At 48.3% G+C, this 27258-nt stretch overlaps 1 protein-coding gene across 1 annotated transcript in view; it reads left to right on the top strand.

Moving 5' to 3' along the window:
- Positions 1-27258, top strand: part of LOC111963408 (homeobox protein Meis2-like) — a 150436-nt gene that overhangs the window by 38410 nt on the left and 84768 nt on the right. Inside the window, 2 exon segments of the mRNA XM_070443408.1 lie at positions 12242-12323; positions 12325-12385. Of these exon segments, the coding sequence (XP_070299509.1) occupies positions 12242-12323; positions 12325-12385 (143 nt within the window).

The following is a 27258-nucleotide window of genomic DNA, read 5'->3' as shown; positions in this document are numbered from 1 at the left end:
TCCCTCTGCTCTATTCTCCCCGTTCACAATCTTATTCAGGGCTGAAAGGAGGAGAAAAAACACCCCCTATTTTGGGGTGAATATTGATGCAGTTTGCTCTGCTAATTTTCATGCTCATTCCAATTAATTGAACATGACCCAGTTTTGCTTCTGGGGGCACCCATTCACCCATCCATGCTGAGGCAAGACCTACCCTAAGAAGAGATGAAGTCCCCAGCTCTAAGGCATGCACCATCCACAGCCTGCGGTTTTGTTTTCTGCCACAGTAATAAAGATATCAAAGCTGATCAGGGGCAGAGGGGACATATGTCATTTTAACCAGCCAGAGAGAGAATAGTGCCATTGTACCAAGATCATCTTGCGGTTGGACAGAGCAGAGGAGGGGAGGGGAAGGACTGGTTAGGCAGCAAGGCTTCTGAAGGAGATTTGATCTTTACGAGATGGCGGATCATGCACTTAGATAACCTTTTGGGAGCTATTCTAGCAGTCTGATTTGGGAAGAGCTAAGGAGGGAAGAGAAGGCAAGAAAAGAGAAGATTATTCACAATGTTGTTGTGCGAGTGGTGCAGCGTGAAGACATAGAGGAGTTGAGGGGGAACAGAACAGGGTGGAGTTGTCAGGGAGGTAGCTAGTGTCAAATCTTTGGTCTAGACCCAAGGCCCTTCATTGGGAACTGATCTCTGGGGGGGTAGATCAGCTTTAATATTGATGATATGTTGGAGGTTCTATCAATTTAATTGTTTGCACCATTTCTAATCACTCTTATTGTTTTCTTATTTGTTTTATTTGCTCCATACTTCCTCCCTACCCATGACATCCTTTTAGTTCCCCCCAAAAACATTTTTTTGTAGAGGAGTGATCGGGTGGGGGGGTTTGGGCTGTTGCTCTCTGTCCCCTGCAAATTATCCCTTTGGAATTCATGCAAATTGGATCCTGACATCTGCAACAGTCTGCCTCCTTTTCCTARTCATCTTTATTCCATCTCCTTTTAGATTTTTTTTCTCTCTCCAAACTGGATGGCCGGAACTGAACTAGCCTCGATGAGAGAGTAGCGTTACTCCTTCAAGGCCAAAGTTGAGGCTGCTACTAAAACTACAGGCTGTTGTTTAAATAAACTTGAAATAGATTCAGTGATATCTTTGTGCAGATAATCACCTTTTATCACATCCAAGGAATCCAGCTSGGTTTCTGTAAAACATTCCCCCTTGAAGCTGGAACCCTTAATGGTGAAACGGCCATGTTCGTTTGGGATATTACAACAACAAAAAGTTACTGCAAACAAAGAACAGCAAAATATCTACTTCAATTATTTTTTTACCACGCTGCTCACCTCCGTTAGTCAACAAAACTAAAACAATAACCAAGGCTCTGGGGCGAACAGTGGCGCTGTTTCCCCTAACACAGATTCCATCGATAAGGTACAAAAACAAATTGTCCTTGAACATCATGCACAAAACTTTTACAGACAGCTGTGCTTCTTGATGAAGTGAACCTGGGGTGGCAGGTAGCCTAGTGGTTAGAGCGTTGGGCTAGTAACCAAAAGGTTGCTGGATCAAATTCCTGAGCTGACAAGGTGAAAATCTGTCAGTTTACCCACTGTTTCCTGGTAGGCAGTCATTGTAAATAAGAATTTGTTCTTAACTGACTTTCCTAGTTAAATAAAGGTTAAAAAAACAAAAAACATGCTTTGCACAAATGAAATGTTTGGTGACTCGTAAAATCATCAGCACCAATTGATTAATCAACTCATGGAGAAGTGGAGGTAGGGATCTCAGTCGGGGCTGCTGGAATAATCAGAGTCGCAACCAGGAGCAGCAGCCAATCAGGGGAGAGGGCCAGGAGAAGGAGCAGCAGCCTATCAGGGAGAGCGCAGGAGCATCAGCCATTGTTGCCTCTCAAAGGCCCTATTTATGATGTAATGAGATGATTGTTGTTACAGGTAGCAGGTTAATTACACTGGTAATTACCCCTAGCCAAAGCCTTTGATTGTATACATAGCCCAGATTTCAGGCTTATTGAAAGATGACTATTGCATAGACCACAGGCCCCAGCAGCTCTAGGGAGAAAAGTAGGGACCCTCCCATCTCAGCGCACTCTCATTTGTGGCCCAGGGGAGAGGCTGTAGGGGACTGGGGAGAGGCTGTAGGGACTGGGGAGGTGTAGGGGAGTGGGTTAGGCTGTGGGGATGGGGAGAGGCTATAGGGGAGTGGGGTTAGGCTGTGGGGGAGTGGGGAGAGCTATAGGGAGTGGGTTAGGCTGTGGGGAGTGGGAGAGGATATAGGGGAGTGGGGAGAGCTGTAGGGGAGTGGGGAGAGGCTGTAGGGGAGAGGCTATAGGGGAGTGGGGAGAGGCTGTAGGGGAGTGGGAGAGGCTGTGGGGAGTGGGTTAGGCTGTGGGGGAGTGGGGGAGGCTATAGGGGAGTGGGGAGAGGCTGTGGGGAGTGGGGAGAGGCTGTAGGGGAGAGGCTATGGGAGTGGGGAGAGCTGTAGGGGAGTGGGGAGAGGCTTGTAGGGGAGTGGGGTTAGGCTGTGGGGAGTGGGGAGAGGCTATAGGGGAGTGGGGAGAGGCTGTAGGGGAGTGGGGAGAGGCTGTAGGGAGAGGCTATAGGGGAGTGGGGAGAGGGTGTAGGGGAGTGGGGAGAGGCTGTAAGGGAGAGGCTGTAGGGGAGTGGGAAGAGGCTGTAGGGGAGATGGGAGAGGCTGTAGGGGAGTGAGGAGAAATGTAAGGAGGATGCCTTGCTTTGCTTTTAGACCATCTTTTGGGTTTGGCCTATGTCCACTCCTTTTCCTCCCCTAGCTCACTCTTTACTGCCTTTCCCCCCCTGCCCCTCCTTCCTCTTCTCTTTCCACTGCCCCAAACTTACCCCCTCCACCCCACTCTTCTGAAGTATGGAGAGATGTGCACTATGGGCCACGGTCAGAGCTGGGCCTGTGAAAGGAGAGAGAGAGAGAGAGAGAGAGAGGCCTAGTATCTGTGAAGAGGTAGGTGATAGTTATCTGCAGCATTCCTGGGATGACTGAGAGGTATCTGCCTGATGGCAGGGTTAGGGGACTAGGATAAGGGAGAGGGGGCAGAGGTGCAGGAGTTGAGCAACCAAATGGCCTTGCCTTGCCGGCTTTCCTGCTCTCTTTCCAGCCTGTCTGCCTGTCTGTCTTCCCACATTCAGGAAAAAAGCCATCTAATTAGAAGCTCTTATTCCACGTAATTTAAGGGAACACTTAATGTTTTTTTTCTGCAGAGACAACTACACATTACTCCTCATGCACAAGGACCCACTCGGTCAGTCATAACTGCAGCTGTGTTAAGATAGAGTTGTATTCCTCTGGGTGTGTATGCAGGTGTAAGAATATTTGGAAGTCCTCTGGCCTGGTGTTCACCGCTGGTAAAATTGTAAAAGGCAGGGAGGCGACACCTGAATTTGGCATCAGGAGGGAAGGAGGGCGGTAGGGAGAGGAGGGAGAGTGTAATTGCTGCGACAAGTTTTAGAGCTGTTAATGACTCCCGGCATAGCGCTCCCAATTTGTCAGCGTGCTTGGTGTTTATTAAGCTGTTGTTTTACGGTCCAGTGCAAGGGCTGCTGCTTGTTTAAGCAGAGATCAGAACATAATGACTCTAAAACATCGCTGGCCTTAGTGGTCAACACAATAAAACAATTCCATTTAGGCCTGCCGAGTGGCGCAAGAGTCTAAGGCACTGCATCGCAGTGCCAGAGGCGTCACTACAGACCCGGGTTCGACCCATGAGGCGGCACACAATTGGACCAGCTTCGTCCGCGTTAGGGGAGGGTTTGGCCATCTGGGCTGTCCTTGTCCCATCGCTCTCTAGCAACTCCCTGTGCACGCTGACTTCGTTCGCCAATTGTGCAGTTTCCTCTGACACATTGGTTTCGGCTGGCTTCCGGGTTAAGTGATCAGTGTGTCAAGAAGCAGTGCAGCATGGCAGGGTTGTGTTTTGGAGGACGCATGGCTCTCGAGGTTCGCCTCTCCCGAGTCCGTATGGGAGTTGAAGCGATGGGACAAGACTGTAACTACCAATTGAGTAGATAAAGGGGTAAAAAGMTTTTTTTTAATTACAAAAAATAAAATAAAAGACGTCTCAGTGAGGGGGTTAAGGGCATTTTAAAGTATGAAAAAATAATATTTTACATAGGAGCAGGAGGATAGGGGCATCTAAAAAAAACACATGTTTTAGGGCTTTAGCATATTGGCTAGCATGTTGGAGTGTGTGTTTTTGTTATTTGAGGCGTTAAGCATATTGCTAGCATGTTGGTTACTGTGGTGTTTTGTTATTTGAGGGCGTTAGCGATATTTGCTAGCCATGTTGGAGTGTGTGGTTTTGTTTATTTGAGGGCGTTAGCATATTGCTTAGCATGTTTGGAGTGTGGTGTTTTGTTATTTGAGGCGTTAGCATAATTGCTAGCATGTTGGGAGTGTGTGTTTTGTTATTTGAGGCGTAGCATATTGCTAGCATGTTGGAGTGTGTGTTTTTGTTATTTGAGGCGTTAGCTATTGCTAGCATGTTGGAGTGTGTGTTTTTGTTATTTGAGGCGTTAGCATATTGCTAGGATGTTTGGAGTGTGGTGTTTTTTTTATTTGAGGCGTTAGCATATTGTCTAGCAGTTGGAGTGTGTGTTTTGTTATTTGAGGCGTTAGCCATATTGCTAGCATGTTGGAGTGGTGTGTTTTGTTATTTGCAGGTTGTTCGCATATTGCTCGCATGTGGTTGGATTAGAAAACCTGTAATCCCTGGGCAGAGGGCCAGCAATACCCTGCCTGCTGGAGTGTGAATAAGAGGCACTGCGTGTGCGCGCGGTGTGCGTGTGTGGCGTGCGTTCAGGCACATGTGGTCCCAGTGCCGTCGAGGGCCTGCGTAAATCCCGAGTTACAATCCCACAACAGGGAACGGCTGGACACAAAAGACGGCAGCCCACCCCACTGCTTTCCCCAACACACCAATCATCACAGCCATTTAAGGGGGACTGAATGTGCTAACACACCGCTGCTTTATCCCGACCCCCGGCTGAAAGTTGACGAGAAAAAGAAGGGGAAAAGCAGCGCTTCACTCCCCTTTCTTTCCTCTCTTTTCCTCCTCTACTTATTCCATACTCTGGCTCAGGCTTGTGAGGGTGGAGCAGCAGAGAAGGTGGAGGTCCAGGCAGTGAAGAGAGCGGCATACACGACCCCGAGAGGGTGGTGGGGGGTGGGCTAAGCAGGCAGGCTCTGAGCCGGGTGTGGGAGGAGGTGGGGAGAGTACCAGGGCAGTGAAGAAGAGGGTGTGAAGGGGGTGTGGGAGGAGTGGAGGTTTTAGGCAAGTGAAGCGAGTGGTGAAGGGGTGTGGGGAGGGGGTGGAGTTCGCAGCAGTGTGGGGGAGTGTGCAGGAACAGGATGGAGGTCCAGTGCAGTGGGGGGGTGTGGGACAGGGGGTGGAGGTTCACAAGACAGCAGTGTGGAGGGGTGTGGGAAGGAGTGGAGGTCCAGGCAGTGTTGAGGGTTGTGGGAAGGAGGTGGAGGTCGGCAGTGTGGAGGCGGCTGTGGGAAGGAGTGGCAGGTTCCCAGGCAGTGTGGAAGGGGTGTGGGCACACACACGGGGCATTTGAGGCCAGCAGAGCGAGCGATGGACCACGGCAGTGTGGAGGGGTGTGGGAGGGTTGGAGGTCGGAGGTGATAAAGGTGTCCAGGCAGTGTGGAGGGGTGTGGGAAGGGGTTGGCCACCAGGTCCAAGCAGCTGGAACGCTGACAGGTTGTGAGGAGGCAGTGGGATGGTGTGGGGAAGAGGTGGACGAGCTACACACGCGCACGCATGTGGCGGGGGTCGGGACAGGGCGCTCCATCGCGCACCGACTCCACACGGCAGTGTGGCACACACACGACACATACAGTGGGCAGGGGTCTATACGAAGACGAGGTCCAGGCAGTGTGGAGGGTGCACACATCGAGCGACACGGAGGTGGAGGTCCAGGCCGTGTGGAGGGGTGTGGGGAAGGAGGCACACATCAGGAGGTCCAGGCCCAGTGGGTGGACAGCAGCGACACCGTGTGGGAAGGGGCTACTACACGCGCACGCGCACTCCCAGCGACACACACGCACTGTGCGAGGGGTGTGGCGAAGGGGTTGGAGGTCCAGGCAGTGTGGAGGGGTGTGGGAAGGGGTTGGGAGGTCCACGCCAGTGTGGAGGGTGTGGGAAGGGGTTGGAGGTCGCAGGCAGTGTGGGAGGGTGTGGGAAGGAGGTGGAGCGTAGCGCAGTGTGGAAGGGGTGTGGGAAGGGGTTGGATGGTCAGGCACTGTCGCGACCGGGCCGTGCTTCGCGCGAAGGGGGTGGGCCGCTCACCGCGCCCGTGTGGAGGGGTGTGGGAAGGCAGGTGGAGGTCCAGGCGTGTGGAGGGGTGTGGGAAGTTGGTTGGAGGTCCAGGCAGTGTGGAGGGGTGTGGGAAGGGGTGAGGTCCGGCAGTGTGGAGGTAGTGGGAAAGGGGGTCGCGCCGCGCCTCACGCCGCAAGTGTGGAGGGGTATGGGAGGGGTGGAGGTTCCAGGCAGTCCCGCTCGGCCACCGCCGGGTGTGGGAAGGGGTGGAGGTCCAGGCAGTGTGGAGGGGTGTGGGAAGGGGGTGGAGGTCCAGGCAGTGTGGAGGGGTGTGGGAAGGGGTTGGAGGTCCAGGCAGTGTGGAGGGGTGTGGGAAGGGGGTGGAGGTCCAGGCAGTGTGGAGGGGTGTGGGAAGGGGCTGGAGGTCCAGGCAGTGTGGAGGGGTGTGGGAAGGGGGTGGAGGTCCAGGCAGTGTGGAGATCCAAGGTAAAGGAGGCTGAGGTGGCCCCTGTTATTCCCTCTGTGTCCCACTATTTCCAATGGGCCAAGCACAGTGCCCTGGGGAACCCCCCAAAAAGTCCTCCACCTCACCCTCACTCCCTCGCCGGTGTGGCAGCGTCGGGGGGGATGCCTGAGTAGCGTTGCTCTGCGGGAGGGGGGGGGGGAGGGGGTTGTTGTAATTAGTCACTTTAACCACAGCCTCCATAAGCCACTGCCTCCACACTCATGCTCCATTACCCTGAAACAAACACCGGAGCCCAACAGCATAAATCCTCTGGTCAGGCTCTCAAAGCATACACGCTGCCAATCTAGCCATTATCAGGAGCAATCTGCATGAGTATACTAATAGTATTGCGCTCTCTAAGGACAAATAAGTGTGCTCTATTTTATAAGCCCCACAATGTGTGGTTTAGAATGTGGTTTCTGAATCATTGGAAGAGTTATTACTCAGTCATGTTTAGGTGTACTGGAATAMTAGGGTAGGACATTATTGTATTATTGATAGGGCCACAACATGTGTAACTAGTGGTTTCATAGTGTTCTCAGCCCTGGCACTTACTGCATCCCCGATATAGTGTAGTGTATCACACCCATTCTACATTCACCTGTTATCAGAGACCCAGACCCTGAATGAGGATTTTTTTTGTCATACTAACATTTGCAAAGTGTGGTGGTGGAAGTAATATATTTATATTTACAGTCCTATTGCAGCTCGTTAATGAGCTCAAGCCTGAGAACAATTTACTAGCAGGGAGATATCTGAAGGCATTTTTAATAACTGCTTATTGGTGAGAGAGCTGATCTGAGTGTAATGTCTTCTGTGCCTGCCTGGTTGTTTCTGTGTTTGTTTGTTTACTGGCGTGCGCTCACTCTTTGCGTCCGGTCATTCCTCCCTGCCTATAATGCTCCCTGCTCTCTATCCATGCATATAAAAACATGAACATAATTTAATTGTGAGCACTTTAAGTCAAGAGAGAAGGGGGTAGAGAGATAGCGAGAGAGAGAGAGAGAGAGGGGAGAGTGAGAGAGGGGAGAGTGAGAGAGTCTTTTTTCCGTCTCCAAGGGCGCTACTTTTCCAGAAGTGCCTGAGGCTAAGCTCCAGCACCTCCCCCAGGCCCTCTGCCCGCCTCATAATAGCCATCCCCCATCTGTGTGACACGGGCAGATGATGGGACGCTTCCCCTGTCCCGCTTGTTTTTTACTCCCATTTTTTTTTGCAGAGTGCACATCCACACAGGTTAAAATGCCAGAGTTGCCAGGGAACAGTCAGAAGCCATTAGCGTTTGAGACAATTTGCCCTGCAGCACTCCATCTCTGGCTCATACGGAAGCAGTGGGGGTGGATGTAAATCACCAGCTCTCCTTTAGATGTAATGAGGTTGTGTAAGTTGGGCCTTCTCTTCTTCTTTCTTTCTCCTCCCTCACTCCTCTCATTATTTGATTATTTCCATCTCTTTGGGCCAGCCTTCACATTCTTTCCACTTCTTGTATGCGATGTTTGTGTACACATTGTGCAGATGTATATTTACATGTTTACATATGTATATCATAAAGAGCAGCTCATATATAACATCCCCTGTTGGCGTGCAGTATGCATATGTACACTATGTATGATGGTAGGAGTGTGTGCGCATACGTGAAAGAGAAAGATAGGGAGAGAGAGACAGAGAGACCGAAAGAGACCAAGAGATGAGACGACAGACAGACACAGACAGACAACAGACTGGACCCAGAGACCAACCACAACAGAACACCAGCAGCAAGACACACAGACACCTCACAGAACCCAGACCCCAACAGCGCGATACAGACAGACAGACAGACAGACAGACAGACAGACAGACAGACAACAACAGACAGACGCAGGAGATCAGACAGACAGACAGACAGACAACAGACAGACAGCACTAGACCAGAGAGAGAGCGAGACGCAGAAGAGAGGGCTTCGGAGCGAGGACCCCCGAGGCCCGCCCGCGAACCCGAGAGAGTCGATCGAGACGCCCGCCCGAGCACCCCCCGGTAAGCACCCGCCGATGACCCGCGACGCCCTCCACCCGGACCGGCCCCCCCCGACCGCCCCACTCCCCGGCCGAATCGACCGACCCCCCACCCCCGCACGCCCCCCACCCGCCCAGCCCACCCACCCCACCCCCCCCGCCCCCCGCCCCCCCCACCCCCCCCCCGACCCGCCACCCCGCCCCCCCAGCACCACCCCCCACCCCCCCCCCAGCCGCTCCCCCCCCCCCCCACGCCACCCCCGCCCCACCCCAGCACCCCACCGTCACCCAACGCCCCGCCCCCTCCCACCCCCCCCCGCCAGCCGCGGACCCCCCCCAGCCCCCCCCACGCCCCCCCCGCACCCCCTACCGCCCGCCCCCACCACGACCCCCAGCCGGACTCGCAGCCTGCTATTCTCTCTCCACAAAACCTCCCCGGCATCCTAAAGGCTTTCCTCCCTCTCGCGCTTCGGCCCGGCAAGCCGTGAGCCACTCATCAGGCACGGTGCCCGAGATGAAAGTTGACAGGTCAGTCTGTAATACCAAACCAGCAAACCAGGGTAACTCTGAGAAGCCGCTAAGGCCGGACCCCAGCCAGCCTCTTCCGCCTGAGGCATAAGCCGGCTATCGCATTGCCAGGTGAATAATGGCATAAGCCGACGTCCAATAAAATGAATCTGCCAGCCTTTTTCCACTGTTGGCTCTATTGGATGAGCCGGATAACTCCCAGCAGAAATTGATTTGAAACTAGCTACCAAAAAAACAACAAAAACTCTAATACCCCAACAAAAAAAAGACAAAAATCTTAACATATTTTACCACAAAAGCAGCACTGTGAAGTGCAAAGAGTGTGAGGTCCACTCTGGTTGCCGGTGTTGTTATTGAAGTTGAAAGCAACACTGGGGAGTTAGACTAGTCCCTGCTTCTGGGTCGCATTTCTCAGGAAGCCACACATGTCAGGCAGCGCCTACGTCTAGCCCCAGTTTAGTTTAGGCTTTCCTGAACAAGGATTCGTACTTAGCGTGGGATTTATGGCATTTGCTGCTAATGAACTGCCCATTTCTACAATTATCACACTCCCAGTGGCCGCGTCACCTATTCCCACATGTCCTTCAGAGGGCCTAGCTTCTTTAGCTCCACACAGGGAGAGCATAAAGTCGGCACTCTCTGTTTTCCTCTGTTGTGTGGCTCCTGCGCTAATGATGTAGGAAAAACACAGCAGACAGACAGACAGACAAGACAGATAGATAGAGGAAAAATAAGTGGAAAGGAAAGACTGAGAGAGGGGAGGAGGGGAGAGAGACTGAGGAGAGGGGGAGGGGGAGGGGAGAAAGCCTTAACGCTGCATGTCCTTGTATTCTTCATTATTTTGATTACGCCACCAGCCGGATCCTTTTCTTTCCTCTCTTTTTTAATGTCATTAGTTCAAAACTTTATGCAAGATTAGGGCTTGTTTAGGTGCCCATGATTGATGTTCTCCCCAAAAACAGGAAGACATGCAAGTCTGAATTTTGAGAATGTCGGGTCCTTCTCTGCCTTAGTGGAGTTTTTCTGATACATTATTTAGATGCCCTCAAGGAAGGCTTTCAAGGCATTTGTGCCTGGGGCAAGAAAAAATAACTATGACTGTTAAAAGTAAATCATTTTTGCTAATGCACAATTAATGGCCAGAGAAGAGGAGAGAGACAAATAAAAAGATGGAACTTCGGTTTAAAGGAGAGAGCCTGCCTTGAATAGCGAATGTTTTCTTCCTGAAATCAAACACTGTCGGACATTAATGCAGGGAGAGAGAGCCGCCTGCCATGCTAACTTCCGCGCGAAAGGGGAGGTGGCACAGGAGGAGAGAGGATGGTGGTGAAGAAGCTGGGGGGGGGGGGGGGGGGGTTCGACTCTAGTCCATTATGTGCATCGAACTGCAACAATGGACCAGCCCAATGACCAACTTCAATTCACATTCAACGTCTGTGTTTGTTGCATGTGTGGACGCGCTGTATATGTGTGTCTGTTCATAAGACTCCCTTCTCAGTCCATCCAGGCCCTCTGGATCTGAAAAAAAAAGTCATTACAATTATGTCAAACCTGGTGATATAACTGAATGAATGACATGAGTCCTAATGGAAGTCATGTAGTCATGTAGCCCCAAACCTGAAGCTTTCTTGTTGTTTTTTTCTTCTCTCTCCTCCTACTGAACCGTCTGGAGGAGGAGTGTTCTTCTTCTAACCAAAACAACTGTCCATCTATTCCACTCTGCTGGTCTGGGTGAAGACCTCACCTCTCGCTTTTTAAATGTATTTGTTGAACCTTTATTCAACTAGACAAGTCAGTTAAGAACAAATTCTTATTTACCATGACGGCCTACCAAAAAGCAAAAGGCCTCCTGCCGGGACGGCGGCTGGATTAAAAAAATAAAACATATGATATAAGTAGAGGACAAAAACACACAAACAAAGAGACAAACACAACACTACATAAAGAGAACAACACAAACACTACATAAAGAGAACAACACATCACTACATAACAGAGACAACACAACACTACATAACAGAGACAACACAACACTACATAAAGAGAGACAACACAACACTACATAAAGAGAGACAACACAACACACATAAAGAGACAACACAACACTACATAAAGAAGACAACACAACACTACATAAAGAGAGACAACACAACACTACATAAAGAGAACCTAAGACACTTTCATATAGAGTAAACCCCTCTCCCTCTGTGCCTAAATCCCCAACTACTCTGTGCCTAAATCCCACTACCTCTGTCCTAAATCCACTACCCTGTGCCTAAATCCACTACCTCTGTGCCTAAATCCCACTACCTCTTGCCTAATCCCACTACCTCTGTGCCTAAATCCCACTACCTCTGTGCCTAAATCCCTAACCTCTGTGCCTAAATCCCACTACCTCTGTGCCAAATCCCACTACCTCTGTGCCTAAATCCCACTACCGCTACATCACTGTGCCTAATCCCACTACCTCTGTGCCTAAATCCCACTACCTCTGTGCCTAAATCCCACTACCTCTGTGCCTAAATCCCACTACCTCTGTGCCTAAATCCCACTACCTCTGTGCCTAAATCCCACTACCTGTGCCTAATCCACACCTCTGCCTAATCCCACTACCTCTGTGCCTAAAATCCCACTACCTCTGTGCCTAAATCCCGCACTACCTCTGTGCCTAAATCCCACTACCTCTGTGCATACAATCCCACACCTCTGGCAGGCATTGTATAGGCTACTACTGAATAGGCTTTGGCATAGTCCTCCATCTAAGTTAGATAACCCACTGGGCTGGCATTAGCGTCTTATATATATTGGCTTCACTTACTAGGGTTCTACTACCCCTCTGTGTTGATACTGCCCAGGCTTACTATTGGTCCATCTTCTGTCCTAGACTGCTATTTAAACCTATGTCTTGTTTCTGTCTAGGAGATGGTTTAGAGAACAGCGTGGCGTCCCCTGGCACAGGCGATGACGACGACCCAGACAAGGAGAAGAAGAGACAGAAGAAGCCGGATCTTCCCCAAGGTGGCCACCAACATCATGAGGGCGTGGCTGTTCCAGCATCTCACGGTGAGTACCCACATAGTGAGCACCTGTCGTACACAGACACTCACATGTACGAACCGTGAGATGCTGGAACAGACACGCCCTCATGATGTTTGTGGCCATCTTGGGGAAGTTGCCGCATGTACACATGCACATATATACACACTCATGTACACACGTACACACACACACACACACACCACACACACACACACACACACACACACACACCACACACACACACACACACACACACACACACACCACACACACACACACACACACAACACACACCACACACACACACACACACACACACACACACACACACACACACACACACACACAACCACACACACACACACACACACACACCACACACACACACCATCCACACACACACACACCTGTCACTGACTTGTCACGCTCAGGTCAACTCAATCAAGTCAATCAGACATTCCAGTTTGCTCTGCTGAAAAGCTTCAGAGATGTGGATGTAGAGCTGACACCTAGCCTAGCGTAGCATCGCCGTCAGCAGTCCTGACCACTGGTTTGTCACATACTAGACATTGTCTCTCAATGCACTATTGCACTGTGTTTATTCTAAACTGACAGCTATGGGGAAGGTTTTCGATGAGAATCAGGTTCATTCTTATAGAGGAAGTGTGTGTGGTTTTATATGTGTGTTATGTCAGTGTCATTTCATTGTTAGCATTCTTTACATTAAAATAAAACAAATAGAGACATGTTTTGATAGCACTTATGTCTTGAGCATAAACAGCACTAAAATGTTGTTGGATTTCCTTTTAAATACCCCCCCAATGGGTCAAACTGACATCCATTTAATACTGTCGGTGTCACAAGAAGAGCACATAACAGTTTTATTGTAATTATGAACCTAAAATATGGAGCTTTTTTCACTCTTGATGGTCATTTAAAAAAAATATATGGAGAAACATTCAAATATTCATTCAGTCTGTTTGAGGTTATAGATGGATGCTCTCCATAGCTCAGAGGAGCTTGTTTGTTTGTTTCGGTCTTTCTTTGCTGAACACTTAAATCAGACATCTGACAACGGCTCATTCACTCCAGTAGGCTGAGAGTGATGCTACACCTTGGATGAACTATTCAGAGGCCACATTCATTCTGTGGGTCATTTTGGAAATGAGTCTCTTTTGGGTGGTGTGGATGTGGTGAGCTATGTGGGTGTGGGGGTGGGGGCTATGTGGGTGGAGGTGTGGGCTGATGTGGTGGAGGTTGGCCTTATGCTGGGTGGAGGTGTGGGGCTAGTGCGTGGAGGGTGTGGGGGCTATGTGGGTGGAGGGTGTGGGGGCTATGTGTGTATGTGCTTGCATGTGTGTGTGCACGTGTGGGTGTGTGCACACTCTTATTAGTAGGGTGGGTCCCTGTTATGCCGCTGTGAAGTCAGGATTCACTGAACAGAGTGGGTGTGTGCAGTGAGGTGATGCAGATAGGAAGCATGGTCAAAGAGAAGGGAGTTTGTCCCACCTCCCTCTATGATGTCAGGACATTATCAGAGCAGAGGTCTGTATTGATTTGGACAGGGAGGTGGAAGGGACACACAAGCTGGTGCCTGCTGACCATGTGGACTTGTTACAACGGACAGAGTGATAGTAGAAGGGGGGGGTGAATGGAGAAGAAGAGTGAGAGAGGGAGCCAGGGCAGGTCAGAACCCTAGGATGATCCTGACCCTCTCACTTAAGAGGGTCAGGTGCCCCCGCTGTACCCCCATTGCCCGCGTTGCCCAAAGCCTCTGCCCCCCTGATTACCTAACCAGCAAATACGGACAGCAAATACAGCCTAATTGAAAGGGCTGTAAATCCATTAAATATTGGTCAGGGATAATCAGGAGTGATTTAATCACTTTGATCTATTCAGGAGCAGTGGCACTGCAGCAGCATAGCCATTAGCCTCACGGCAACGCAGCAAAGCACAGTGCTTATTATTCTCATCATTATCTTAATGTTTTTACTGATGTTCATGGCTAGGCTACATCTCCAAGCCTGGATATTTCTCCCCAACCCACAGAATAGAATGGGCTTCATTTGAAAGCTGACTGCGTGTGTGAGGGAGAGAAAAAACAAATACAAAAAAACCCTCTTCTTTCGCCTGACATGAGATGAAGTTGGACGATAGTTTAATGGGTGAAGAAGGGAAGAGGGGGAAAAAAAGGGGTGAACATTTTGGAGGCCTTCTTTGAGCCACTTACCATGGTGGTTAGAGACACACACACACACACACACACACACACACACACACACACACACACACACACACACACACACACACACACACACGTCTCCTGGTTAATTTGGTGTGCTCGTACTAATTAGAAATTTCTCGCTTTATTGAGGGATCATTTGGCATCTTTCTTGGTGACTTGAGGAATGCCCGATTGTAGGTCTCTCACAGTTCCAACATTTCCCTGCTCCAAAAAAGGAGAGAAAGAAACACAGAAAGCTTTGAAAAAATTCAATTGAAAGAGTGGAAAGGGGAGAGGGAAAAGAAATCCCAATAGATTGAGTCCAGGGGCATTTTTTTTTTAATTCAGAGAAGTAGAGCTTTTAAGACTCCTCTTTTCCCACTCCTTCATTACCTCTCCTGCTTTTAGATGTTTTCTCAAATCTTTATTTGTCTGATTTGTGAGACAACCAGGCCAATCTTATACAAGCAATAATCCCTCCCTTTTAACCTAGCTTCATATTTTTTCTTAGAGAAAGAGGGCTAATTGAATTATCCCCCTCTTCTCTATTCTCTAGCCCCCCAACCCATACACACTCACACACATACACACTCATTCACCTTTTCTTTTAATTTGTTAAGCAAATGTATTTTCCATTTAAGGATGCGTTTGTGCTGGGATGAATTCATGGGGACTTTGGCCCCTGAATGGCCTATTGCGGCATTCTGCCATTCACACATTCATTAACTGAGGCAGAGAGTGAAAGGGAGCGGGGCTTGTATTTTCTCCAGCATGCTAGCTTCTCCTCCATGAGAGCGACCACAGGGGTCTCCTACATATGTTCTCAACATCCAGCCATTGTCACCTATTCTGAAAGAGCTCAAAAGGACGGGACCCCCTTCACACCGCGAAAAACAACACAGGCCAACAGTAACAATTGTTGGCTTTTGGATTCAGTATTATAACTAAATCGCATCCCCCTCCCCTCCCTCCCTCCCTCCCCTCCCCAGCCTCACCCCCCCTCCTGGGTTCCCCCTGACCTCACACTCTCATGGGAGAAATCACAGGGCGGCTTTCTTCATCACAGTCAGATATGGAAAATAGTCTTTCTTCAATTGGCACTTGCCCCTCAGTCCTTCACCGGCCATCCGCCGGCCTTCAGTCAGCCCAGGGAGAATGAAACGCAGCGTTTTGTGTGCGGCAGCCGAGATCTGATATCTTCTGTATGTAATGAATACGCCAGCAATTATTCTATAGAGTTATTGTGATAAGCCCAGCCTCTTTCATGCATGTATTCATATAGCAGCAGAAAGCACGCGAGCTGGCGTCTTTTAATGTCCCCTGTGGAATTGGCAAACTGCTGGAGAGATCAGCTGGCGTAAGCCGGTAGTAGAGGGCCAGAGACAGGCTCTCCCTCCACCCCTCCCTCCCTTTCTCTCCCTCCTTCTGTCTGAGTTTCTGGATGTCTTCCAGTCACATTAAGGGAAGGGAAATCCCAGACTGTTGGTATAAGCTTTTCAATATTACAGGGAGATTATGTTATCAGAAAGGTAAACTTCACCGTTAGGGGTAAAATGGTCGACTGCGCTTCAAAGACATGGAGGCAGAAAGGGGACGAGAGGGAGGGAGGAAGGGAGGGTGGGTGGGTGGGAGAAACTGGAGGAAGGATATATGGAAGGAGCACAAGAAGGAAAGAGAGAGGGGGAGAGAGAGGAAAAGGGAGGAGAGAGAGAGAGAGAAAGGTAAACTTCACCGTTAGGGGTAAAATGGTCGACTGCGCTTCAAAGACATGGAGGCAGAAAGGGGACGAGAGGGAGGGAGGAAGGGAGGGTGGGTGGGTGGGAGAAACTGGAGGAAGGATATATGGAAGGAGCACAAGAAGGAAAGAGAGAGGGGGCTCTAAGGAGAGAAGAGAAGACAGACAGGGTGAGATAGACAGACAGAGAGTGAGGTTGTGTTGCTTGGCTAACTGCTAGGTGGGATGTTTTCCATAGTAGTAAGGGGGCTGCCCTTTGTTTGGCGAAGACAAACTCTTGAGTTATCTTAATTAGCCTTTTGGCGCCCTCAGCCTTCTTCTTTTGTAGCTCCCTGCTAACCCTCTGTTAGGCCCCACTAGACATTGCTAAGACAAGGGTCGACTAAGAAATGAAAACAGGAAGTGCTCAGATACAAAGATACCACTCCGGACCTGGCCTTGTCTTCTGACTAATCTAATCCCTCAAACACCTATAAAAATAAATAGGGGACCTCAGGAGCAGACCTAGTGGGACTAGTGAGAGAGAGAGTGTGTGAGAGAGAAAGAGACAGCGAGAGACAGGTTGAGAGAGAGAGAGAGAGGGAGAGAGAGAGATATTGGGAGAGCGAGAGAGAGAGAGAGAGAGAGAGAGAGAGAGAGAGAGAGAGAGAGAGTGATGCAGTCTGTGAAGGAAGGAGTTGCCCTCTCAGGCAGGCATCAAGCGTCTCAGGTTTTGTGCTGGGCTATGCACCCTTTGGCCGGGGTGTTTGGGGAAATGCTGTTAAGCTGCTAAGCCAGGTGTATTGCTCCCCTGGGCTCTCTGAAAGGGAAGTGATATATCCCATGGTCCTCCATAGAGCCATGCAACACTTTCACATGGGTTACTTTGAATTCTGTTTTCTATGGAGCCCTGCGGTATATCGACTGGTATCTTAGCACAGGAAGAGTTGCAGCGATGAGACAAGACTGTAACTACCAATTGGATACCACGAAATTGGGGAGAAAATGGGGTAAAAGTAAAAACGMTTTTTTTTATTAGCACAGGAGGTTGGTGGCACCTTAATTGGAGAGGACAGACTCGCGGTAATGCCTGGTGTGGAATCAGGGGAATGATATCAAATACATCAAACACATGGGTTCCATGTGTTTAATGCCATTCCATTAGCTCCATTCCAGACAATATTATGAGCTGTCCTCCCCTCAGTAGCCTAATTATTGGGCCATTGAGAATATATGATCTATATCATGTAGATTTTTATCTCCTACAATCATGTTTGTATGAAGATATCTGTAAGTCAGGGTAAGAATGCCATGAGTGTCATGTCATTGTGACATGGTGACTGCCATTGAAGACCATTGTGAATATAGAGATCCAGGGCAAATTGGTTACACAAACATGGCTTTCAATGGTAACATAGGCAACAACAGCAATGGTAGAGAGATGTCACCTATAGTGTCAACCATGTTAATATAGAGCTTAACAAGAGTGATGACGCGATGAGTAGATGAGTAGGCCATCACAAACATCATTAGCAGACGAACACAGAACAGACAGGGCCAGCGGTCACTCTCCCCTCTCCCCTTCAACCTAGCATTAGTCTCCATGGAGACCAGGTGCCATCCCCAGGTCGTGCACCAATGGGGAATGGCTCTGCCTACCGGAGAGACATAAAATAGCCTGGCTAGCTAGGTCATTCTGGAGACATAGGCAAAGTTTCATAACGGATCTTTTTCCCAATCGATAAACAAGTGCTCTAGTCTGCCCACTAAAAAGAGAGGGCGGTCAGTTGTGTTTGAGTAGACTAAACATCCAGACTCTCTCTCTCTGTAGTGTTGTCTGTCTGTCTGTCTGTCTGTCTGTCTGTCTGTCTGTCTGTCTGTCTGTCTGTCTGTCTGTCTGTCTGTCTGTATGTCTGTCTGTCTGTCTGTCTGTCTGTCTGTCTGTCTGTCTGAGTCCTTCTAATCCATGTGTATTGTTAGGGCCACCGTTAGTGCCATTTCACTGGTACACCCCACATCCGCAAACAGTTTGAAATACAAAACAGTTCTCATTTTACAGCACTGTTTTTAAAGCTGTCTATTCCTGATTTTGTTTGCCTATACAATTTATTTTCCACTTAAGTTGGATATGATTTTTTCTGTTTATATGGGATAAAGAGTATGTTTCGTGCTACTCTGTATATTCACTGGACGGTAGTGGTTGCCTTTTCTCTTCTCAGCGAGGTTGTTTTGTGTCTTGTGAGGTTCAGGGGGGGGGGGGTGATGGGGGTTCCTAAGGGGTCACAGAGGTTCAGGACTGAAGGAGGCCCACACACTAATCTGTCATGTGCTCGTTTGCCATGTAGCACAGAAGTCAGTTCTCCAGTCACCCATGCAACCAGGCGACCAGTTTGGGTTACACCGTGCATGCCCTCCCCCCCCATGTTGTATACGTGTGCTTTCACATACCACATGCCCCCAGGCTTATTTGCCTATAAGAAAGAGAGTGTCACCATATATGGAGTCTCTATCTCTGCCTGAAGTTTACAAAACAAAAGTGAAGCGAGAGGAGAATGGCAGTGTTTTGGAAATCACTGAAGTAAAGGATAATGAGTGAAATTAAGTTTCAGGTTTGCTGAGGTAGGAACTTTTGTTCCATAGTGTGTTCCTGTAACTAACGCTGATCAGGTCAGCCACCCTGGAACGAGGACACAAACCATCTGTTCATCACTCGCCTTGTTCAAACACGGGCCTGTGAAGATGGGCAGCCACCGCACGGCCAGTCAGTCCCCATCGATAAAGACACAGAACTAAACCTTCCACCAGAAGACAAACCCATGACAACCAACAACTAGACCCCAATAAGTGTTTTCATTTCAATTATAGGAAATGCTTGTTGACTTGCAGAATATAGTAATTTACAAGAACAAGAAATATTTTCACAAGAGGAGAGAGAAAAAAATTCCCAGAAAGTTTAGAAGGCTCCCCTTCCCCAGTGACTCCCCTTCTGTTAGGCTGTATAATTACATGACAAGCCACATCAACCTTTGGTTGTTTCATGTTGGAGTCTTTTTACATTAATGCCCAGTGGTGTTTGTGTGTCGTAATTGACAGAGCCTTTCTTACGATACACACAGCCCTGTAGTGGCTAGCTGGCTGCTCCACAGGTTTAGGGAATAACAGCCGGGAATTGTTTCCCACCCTGACATCAGACCTTTTCACTTGGCCACCTTAATCCAGATCTGTCATAGTTCCACTTCACAGATTGACAATCCAGGCTCACAGCCATGGAGAACACAGAATACAGCACAGCACTGTTGCAGTTGTTAAACACCTGCTGTGCGTGTGTGTGTCGGTGTCTCACATAGTTCCTCATTTGCTTTCTTGATAAACAGTGTTGTATGCTGTTTATTTGAGTTTACCCTACCTGGTATTAACAGGCAGTTGTGAGGACAGCCTGTCATTGCTTCTCCCTCTCTCCCTTCCCCCCCTCCCTCCCTATTGTTAATGCACAGGCCTGCTATTCACGTATTAATGCTCCTTGTTTAATGAAGTAGCAGAAATGAGTCCTTTCGCTAAGGAGATGTTTACAACACGTTGTTCACACTGTTTGGAGGTGATTAAGCCATCTGAAACTCTGCAGCGCCTGCCAACAGAAAAATAACACCCCAAAACAACAATAAAAGGACAACAAGTGAATACTGAAGGGACCCATGTATGTATGTTACTGTTGATTTTTGCAGCCACCGGACTTAAAGAAAATCATATTTGAGAAGTTTGAATTGTTGCATAAATTCCCCAATTTGTAACATCATTTGTTTATTTTATTTAACCTTTATTTAACTAGGCAAGTTAGTTAAGAACAAATTCTTATTAATAATGACGGCCTACCCCGGCCAAACCCTAACCTGGACGATGCTGGGCCAATAGTGCGCCGCCCTATGGGACTCCCAATCACAGCTGGTTGTGATACAGCCTGGAATGGAACCAGGGTCTGTAGTGACACCTCTAGCATTGAGATGCAGCGCCCCACTCGGGATCTAAAGCTAGTCCATTGCATCTTTAATGAAGATGCAGCTCTTAAAGAGAAGCCATTGGATATCTGAAGTTCATTCAGATGGGTGTTTATAGTGCCAAGGACCTCTCTGTGCATGACCAGGGGCCCATAGTCAGCCCCTGTTGGCCCCCTGTCGAGGTGACTGCACATGCCCTGACCTGAACAGAAGACAAACAGAGGAGAGCCTGTGGAGTGAGGATTCATAAACTACTGCTCCATAGCTGGAGACTCCTCTTTTCTAAGACCTCACGCTTCAGCGAAAACAGGCCTCAGCTACCCCCTCAACCCTCCCTCCCTCACAATGCCCTAACGCACTGCTGCAGTCATCACATTGATCCATTGGCTAAGGCCAGGCCTAGCTGACTCTTTGGGACACAAAAGTGTATGATGTAATGGACTGGGGAGGAGGAGGGAGGGCAATCTGCGATACAGTATACACATGGTGCCCCATTGTGAGAGAACTCAAAACCAAGACAGGCACTGGTACAGATAGAGAGGCCCAGATTATCTGAGGTTTTCCTTGTCCTGGTTTTATGTACTTCATTGCAGATTGTGTTAGAAGAATGTGTTTGAGGCTTTTAAATCTTCTCAGAGAGTAATTTCCCCAGACCTCTCCTTCTCCCAACCTCACCCTGTCTTCCCTCTCCCCTATCACCCCCTCCTCTGTTCCACACCTCATGCTCAGGCCAGAGGGGGTTTGTGGGAAAATAGGAAAAGCCCCCTGCAGGCTATCAGTCAGTTGAATCAGCGGTCTGTGGTGTGTTGGGTTAGTGGTGACCAGCTAAATGAGATACTGTAGTTTAGCTGCTTCTGAGCTGCAGGCCCAGCCCAGAACCCCCCTTTGATATTCATCTAACACCAGGAGAAGGGGAATGCAGGGAGAAAGGAGCAGCACGAACATGGAAGTAGGAAACCAGGCTAAAGGGTAAGGAGGGAGGAGGTTGAGGGAGGAGGAGGAGGAGGATGGGGAAGGTTGAGAGGGGAGGGGTGAGGAGGGGGAGGTTGAGCGGGGAGGTTGAAGGATGGGGGAATCAGGCACAAATCAAAAACAGACCCGATGCTGTTTCTCTGTTTGGTTTGGGACCGAATCCCACTCCTGGCATTTTGTCAGTGGTGTAAAGTACTTAAGTAAAAATATTTAAAGTAGTGCTTAAGTAGTTTTTTGTGGTATCTGTACCTTACTTTACTATTTATATGTCTGACAACTTTTACTTTCACTTCACTACCTTCCTAAAGACAATTATTAACTTTTTACTCCATACATTTTCCCTGACACCCAAAAGTAGTTGTTACATTTTGGATGCTTAGCAGGACAGATAAAGGGTCCAATTCACACTCTTATCAAGAGAACATCCCTGGTCTTCCTACTGCATCTGATTTGGCGGACTCACTAAACAGACAACATCCCTGGTCTGCCCTACTGCATCTGATCTGGCGGACTCACTAAACAGACAACATCCCTGGTCTTCCTACTGCATCTGATCTGGCGGACTCACTAAACACACATGCTTCGTTTGTAAATTATGTCTGAGAGTTGGAGTGTGCCCCTGGCTTTCAGTAAAATTAATTAAACAATAATATGGCTGGTTTGCTTATTATAAGGAATTTGAAATGATTTGTACTTTTACTTTTGATACTTTAGTATCAAAAAAGTACTTAAATACTTTTATACTTTTTCTCAAGGATTATTTTACTGGGTAACTTTCACTTTTACAATTGGGTACTTTTTCCACCATTACATTTTGTTGTGTGATTTTCCTCTCTACCTATTCCCTCCCCTCTGTTGCTTTTCTTTTGCTCTGTGCTTATTCCAGACAGGGGATTCCTTCACAGTGGGTTCCTTATAACTAGGAGCCAAGCCTCTTGTTCTCACCTCAACTCCCCTTGCGCTCTTCCCATCTTCATTTTTTCCATTCAATAATACAGCTGGCTCACTTTTGACACCAGGAAGTACAGTTTCATACAGTCTATGTATTTGTATTTATTATGGATCCCCATTCCTGGGGTCCAGCAAAATTAAGGCAGCTTATACAATTTTAAAAACATTACAGTACATTCACATATTTCACAACACACTGTGTACCCTCAGGCCGCTACTCCAACACTACCACATATCTTCAGTACAAAATCCGTGTGTACGTTTGTGTGTATGCATGTGTCTGTGCCTATGTTTGTGTTGCTTCACAGTCCCCGCTGTTCCATAAAGTGTATTTTTATCTGTTTTTTTTTGTCTAATTTTACTGCTTGCATCAGTTATTTGATGTTGAATAGAGTCATGGCTTTATGTAGTCATGGCTTTATGTAGTACTGTGCACCTCCCATAGTCTGTTCTGCACTTGGGGACTGTGAAGAGACCTCTGGTGGCATGTGTTTTGGGGTATACATGGGTGTCTGAGCTGTGCGCCAGTAGTTCAAAAAGACAACTCGGTGCACTCAACATGTCAATACCTCTCAAAAATACAAGTAGTGATGAAGTCAATCTCTCCTCCACTTTGACCCAGGAGAGATTGGCATGTGTTAATATTATCTCTCTATGTACATCCAAGTGCCAGCCATGCTGCCCTGTTCTGAATCACTTTTTGTGGCACCTGACCACACGACTGAACAGTAGTCCAGATGCGACAAAACTAYGGCCTGTAGAACCTGCCTTGTTGATAGTGCTGTTAAGAAGGTAGAGCAGCGCTTTATTAAAGACAGACTTCTACCCATCTTAGCTACTGTGGTATCAATATGTTTTGACCATGACAGTTTAGAATCCAGGGTTACGCCAAGCAGTTTAGTCACCTCAACTTGTTAAATTTCCACATTATTTATTATAAGATTTAGTTGAGGTTTAGGGTTTAGTGAATGATTTGTCCCAAATACAATGCTTCTAGTTTTAGAAATATTTAGGACTAACTTATTTCTTGCCACCCACTCTGAACTAACTGCAGCTCTTTGTTAAGTGTTGCAGTTATTTCAGTCGCTGTAGTAGCTGACATGTATAGTGTTGAGTCATCTGCATACATAGACACAAAGCCAGTGGCATGTCATTAGTAAAGATTGAAAAAAGTAAGGGGCCTAGACAGCTGCCCTGGGGAATTCCTGATTCTACCTGGATTATGTTGGAAAGGCTTCCGTTAAAGAACACCCTCTGTGTTCTGTTAGACAGGTAACTCTTTATCCACATTTTCCAGCAACAGACTATGATCGATAATGTCAAAAGCCGCACTGAAGTCTATAAATACAGACCCCACAAACAGACCCCTCGTCAATTTCTCTCAGCCAATTATCAGTAATTTTTTTAAGTGCTTGTTGAATGTCCTTCCCTATAAGCAAGCTGTAAGTTTATTGTCAATTTGTTTACTGTAAAATAGCATTGTGTCTGGTCAAACACAATTTTTTCCAAAAGTTTACTAAGGGTTGGTAACAGGCTGATTGGTCAGCTATTTGAGCCAGGAAAGGGGGCTTTACTATTCTTGGGTAACGGAATGACTTTTGCTTCCCTCCAGGCCTGGGTGGCACACACTTTCTAGTAGGCTTAAATAAAAATATGGCAAATAGGAGTGGCAATATTGTCCGCTATTATCCCCAGTAATTTTCCATCCAAGTTCTCAGACCCTGGCGGCTTGTCATTGTTGATAGACAACACACATTTTTCACCTCTTCCACACTCACTTTACGGAATTTTAAATTACAATACTTGTCAGATGTACTTGGATGTAGTGTCAACGTTTGTTGCAGGCATGTCATGCCTAAATTTGCTAATCTTGCGAATTAAAAAAACATTAAAGTAGTTGGCAATATCAAATGGTTTTGTGATGAATTTTTTTTTCTCCCAAAATTAAGGTGCGCCTTAAGCTTTTTACTATCATTGTCATGTGAAGGAGGGAAACTGAGAGAGTGGGTCAATTTGTTGTGGTTTTCTCCCCCTGGCACTTTTTTGACTGAATTTTATAGCCATTCCCCATATGTCACCCCTTTACACACAATGCATTGGTCCATCCATAGAACCGTAAGGCCATGTGAATCTGAGCGTGTGTGTAGGTGTAGGTATGTATCTGTTATCCATTGAGCAGGCCTAGTTCAGAGTCTGGCTTGTTGGCGCCCACATCTACTAAGATCAGAGGCTACACAGATGAGCGCATACGATACGAAGCCCCGCCACCCGCCGTATCAAAAAATAGCCCAGCTGCCCAAGAAAGAAGGGGAAGGGGATAGAAGAAAGAAGGAAGGGAAGAAAAGGAATCAAAGAAAAATAAATAAATAAATCCAAATCTAAGTAGAGCAGGCCTTGGCTCCAGATGTGAATCTGTGTGAATATTGATCGTGGGGGAGAGAGAGCTAGTCACCTATATCCCCAGGGCTGGTGCGACTCACACACAAAAAGCCTCTCGCTAAAGCTCATAAACCGAGCTTGTACAATTATTTAGATAAAGAGAGCCTGGCGTGCCACCGTATGCCTTGCAACCCTGCACCTCCTCCTCTCTCCCTGTTTCTTCTCCTCCTCTACCTCCTCCGCCTCCTCCTCCTTTACCTCCTCTTCTTCATCCAGCGTGAAGACGTAAGAAGGGGGGAAAACCTGTAATTATCCACACTTTTCTGAATCCCTCCTTAATGTTCATTATTGAAACCAGCGGCAATTACAAGTTCAAAGAGGTTTAGAGGACCAGCAACCCGCATAATCAGGAGAAAATGTAGCGCTGCTCATTCGTCACAGCAGAGCACACACATTCAAACACACACAAACACACACACACACACACACTAACAGGGGTGAATCATAGACACAGTGACAGGCGTCAATTTCCACACAGGCAGAATCTCAGCCACCCCAGGGCGCTACCGCAGCTCAGGACCCAAAATCCTCTTATACATTGCTTTTGTATTTCCCCGCTGTGACAAAAACCCCAACAACAACATCTTAGCCCAGACTGATACTACACTATACCTCCTATCTTTGCCTTGTTTAGTGTGTCTTGTTCTGTTTGTATTTCCAGCCCCCCTACCTCTATCTCTATCCTCCCCTCCCCTCTCCTCCTTCCTTCCCCTCCGTCATCCTGTCTTCCTGTCTATCCTTCCTCTCTATCTCTCGCCACCTCTCCTCGGCCGGCTGGTTTCTGCTTGCAGCACGTGGGAGTGTGTGTTTCAGGCCCGTCCCCGGAGGTGCATCTCTGTTACCTTTGGGGCTGGGTCACAATGGCTAATCCTGTCTTCAGGTGCCTGTTCAGCACACTGAGAGGAGAGACAGGAGAACCGGAGGTGAGCTCCTGTTACAGGAGTCCCTGACCAGGGGAGTCCCTGACCAGTCCCTGACCAGGAGTCCCTGACCACACACAGTGGTAGCCACAACATGCGCACACACAAGCACATACATACACACACACATCAAGCCCCCACTCATCAGCCCAGGTGGCTTAGCCCCTCTCTCCCTCTCTCGTTATCTCACCACTCTACTCTTTTTCTCTCGCTCACTCTCTTTCCCAGATCATTCAAACTCCTGTTCGCATTAGGGGATCCCTGATATGATCACCGTGGGGAGCTGCTCTGGTTGCCATGTCCTCTCTCCTACCTGGCACCCTCTTTGTTAAAGCCTGTCTCTCAGGGACACAGGCTGGGGTCTCCACTGTATTAAATGTATAGAGCCCTGTCATCTGGACCTGTGTCTTAGTCTGGGATTCAGCCACTGATAGAATCATTCTTTTTCATTGAGGAAAAGCCATTCGTCTCTGCACCCAGAGGCTGCCTTGTTTTATTAAGTAGCCCATCCAGACAGACAGATGTGCTCGCCACACAGCCCTGTTGGCCTATGCAAGAGTGTGTATTAACCCACAATCCTTTGGGGGAGATTATTAGGCTAGTGGTCCTTCTTCCATTGATTATCTCCACGCCATTTTCCCTCCCCTCTCTCGTCCTGCTCAAATATTAAAAAGTAACAAAGCCTTTGGAAAAGCAGTGGAAGGCAAGCTCTCTCTTTTCACTGATCATTTGAAGTTACTGAGTGGGATCTCTTTAAGGCACAGTTTGAGTGGAACTAAGTAAATAAAAGTGGAGTGTTCTGTGGAGAAAGAAGAAGAAAACGGAGGTGACTGTGAAAAGATGTGTGTTTAAGCAACGACAACCGTATCGACACATGGAAGGAGGCTGATATTAGCAGATGTTAGCAATTGCAGCTCCGGCTGAGGCATTCCTCGTGTTAGAAGCAGGCTCCTAATTGCCGTAATGGACCTGGTAACCACTGACAGTAATGGAGTTGCAGGGGAACCATCCTCAGCACCTGGAGTTAGGGGCCATCACTGGCCTGGTCCGCTTCAAGATGTCCACTGTTGATTTTAACAAAATAAAAGGCCGGGTGGCTGAGGACTTCTCCCACTCTTTTCCATCCAACTCTGTCATCCCTTGTGGATGAGCTGTGTTATGGATGGTCGCCGACCCCACCTTAGCCACACCCATTCCACTGTGGGTCCTGGTATTTACTGGAGCCATTGTCCTCCACAAGTGTTTGACCTGGGGGACTTGGGGGGGCCTTAAGGGGGCTTTTGGTGGGGGTCCAGCCGGACCTGAGCAGGCAGAGATTTGAAAGTAGGCCTGTGTGTCTGTGTCTGTGATGGGCTGGCTGGATCGCCTTTGTAGTGGTTCAGCCTGCCTGGTGAAAGGCAGCAAGGCGGCGGGCAGGGCGCTGTGGGGGGAAATGACTTCCTGAGACATTACCATCAATCACCAGACAGGTCAGCTAGTCATGCCCCTGATCCTGCCACCTGAGGGGTTGGGATGAGAGGAGTGGGGGATGGGGATGGGTGGAGTAGACAAGAGAAAGTTTGAAATGTAAAACACCAGTTAGCTAGGTGGAGAGAGTGAAGTTCCTTTATTGGAGGTCCAGGTTTGGTGTGGTGGTCAGGTCTCTCTCTCTCTCTCTCTCTCTCTCTCTCTCTCTCTCTCTCTCT

Source organism: Salvelinus sp. IW2-2015, linkage group LG4q.2 (assembly GCF_002910315.2).
Source record: "Salvelinus sp. IW2-2015 linkage group LG4q.2, ASM291031v2, whole genome shotgun sequence".
In the NCBI taxonomy this organism is placed as follows: Eukaryota; Metazoa; Chordata; class Actinopteri; order Salmoniformes; family Salmonidae; genus Salvelinus; species Salvelinus sp. IW2-2015.
Note: the sequence above shows the minus strand (reverse complement) of the source record. Positions and strands in the feature narration are given on the sequence as shown.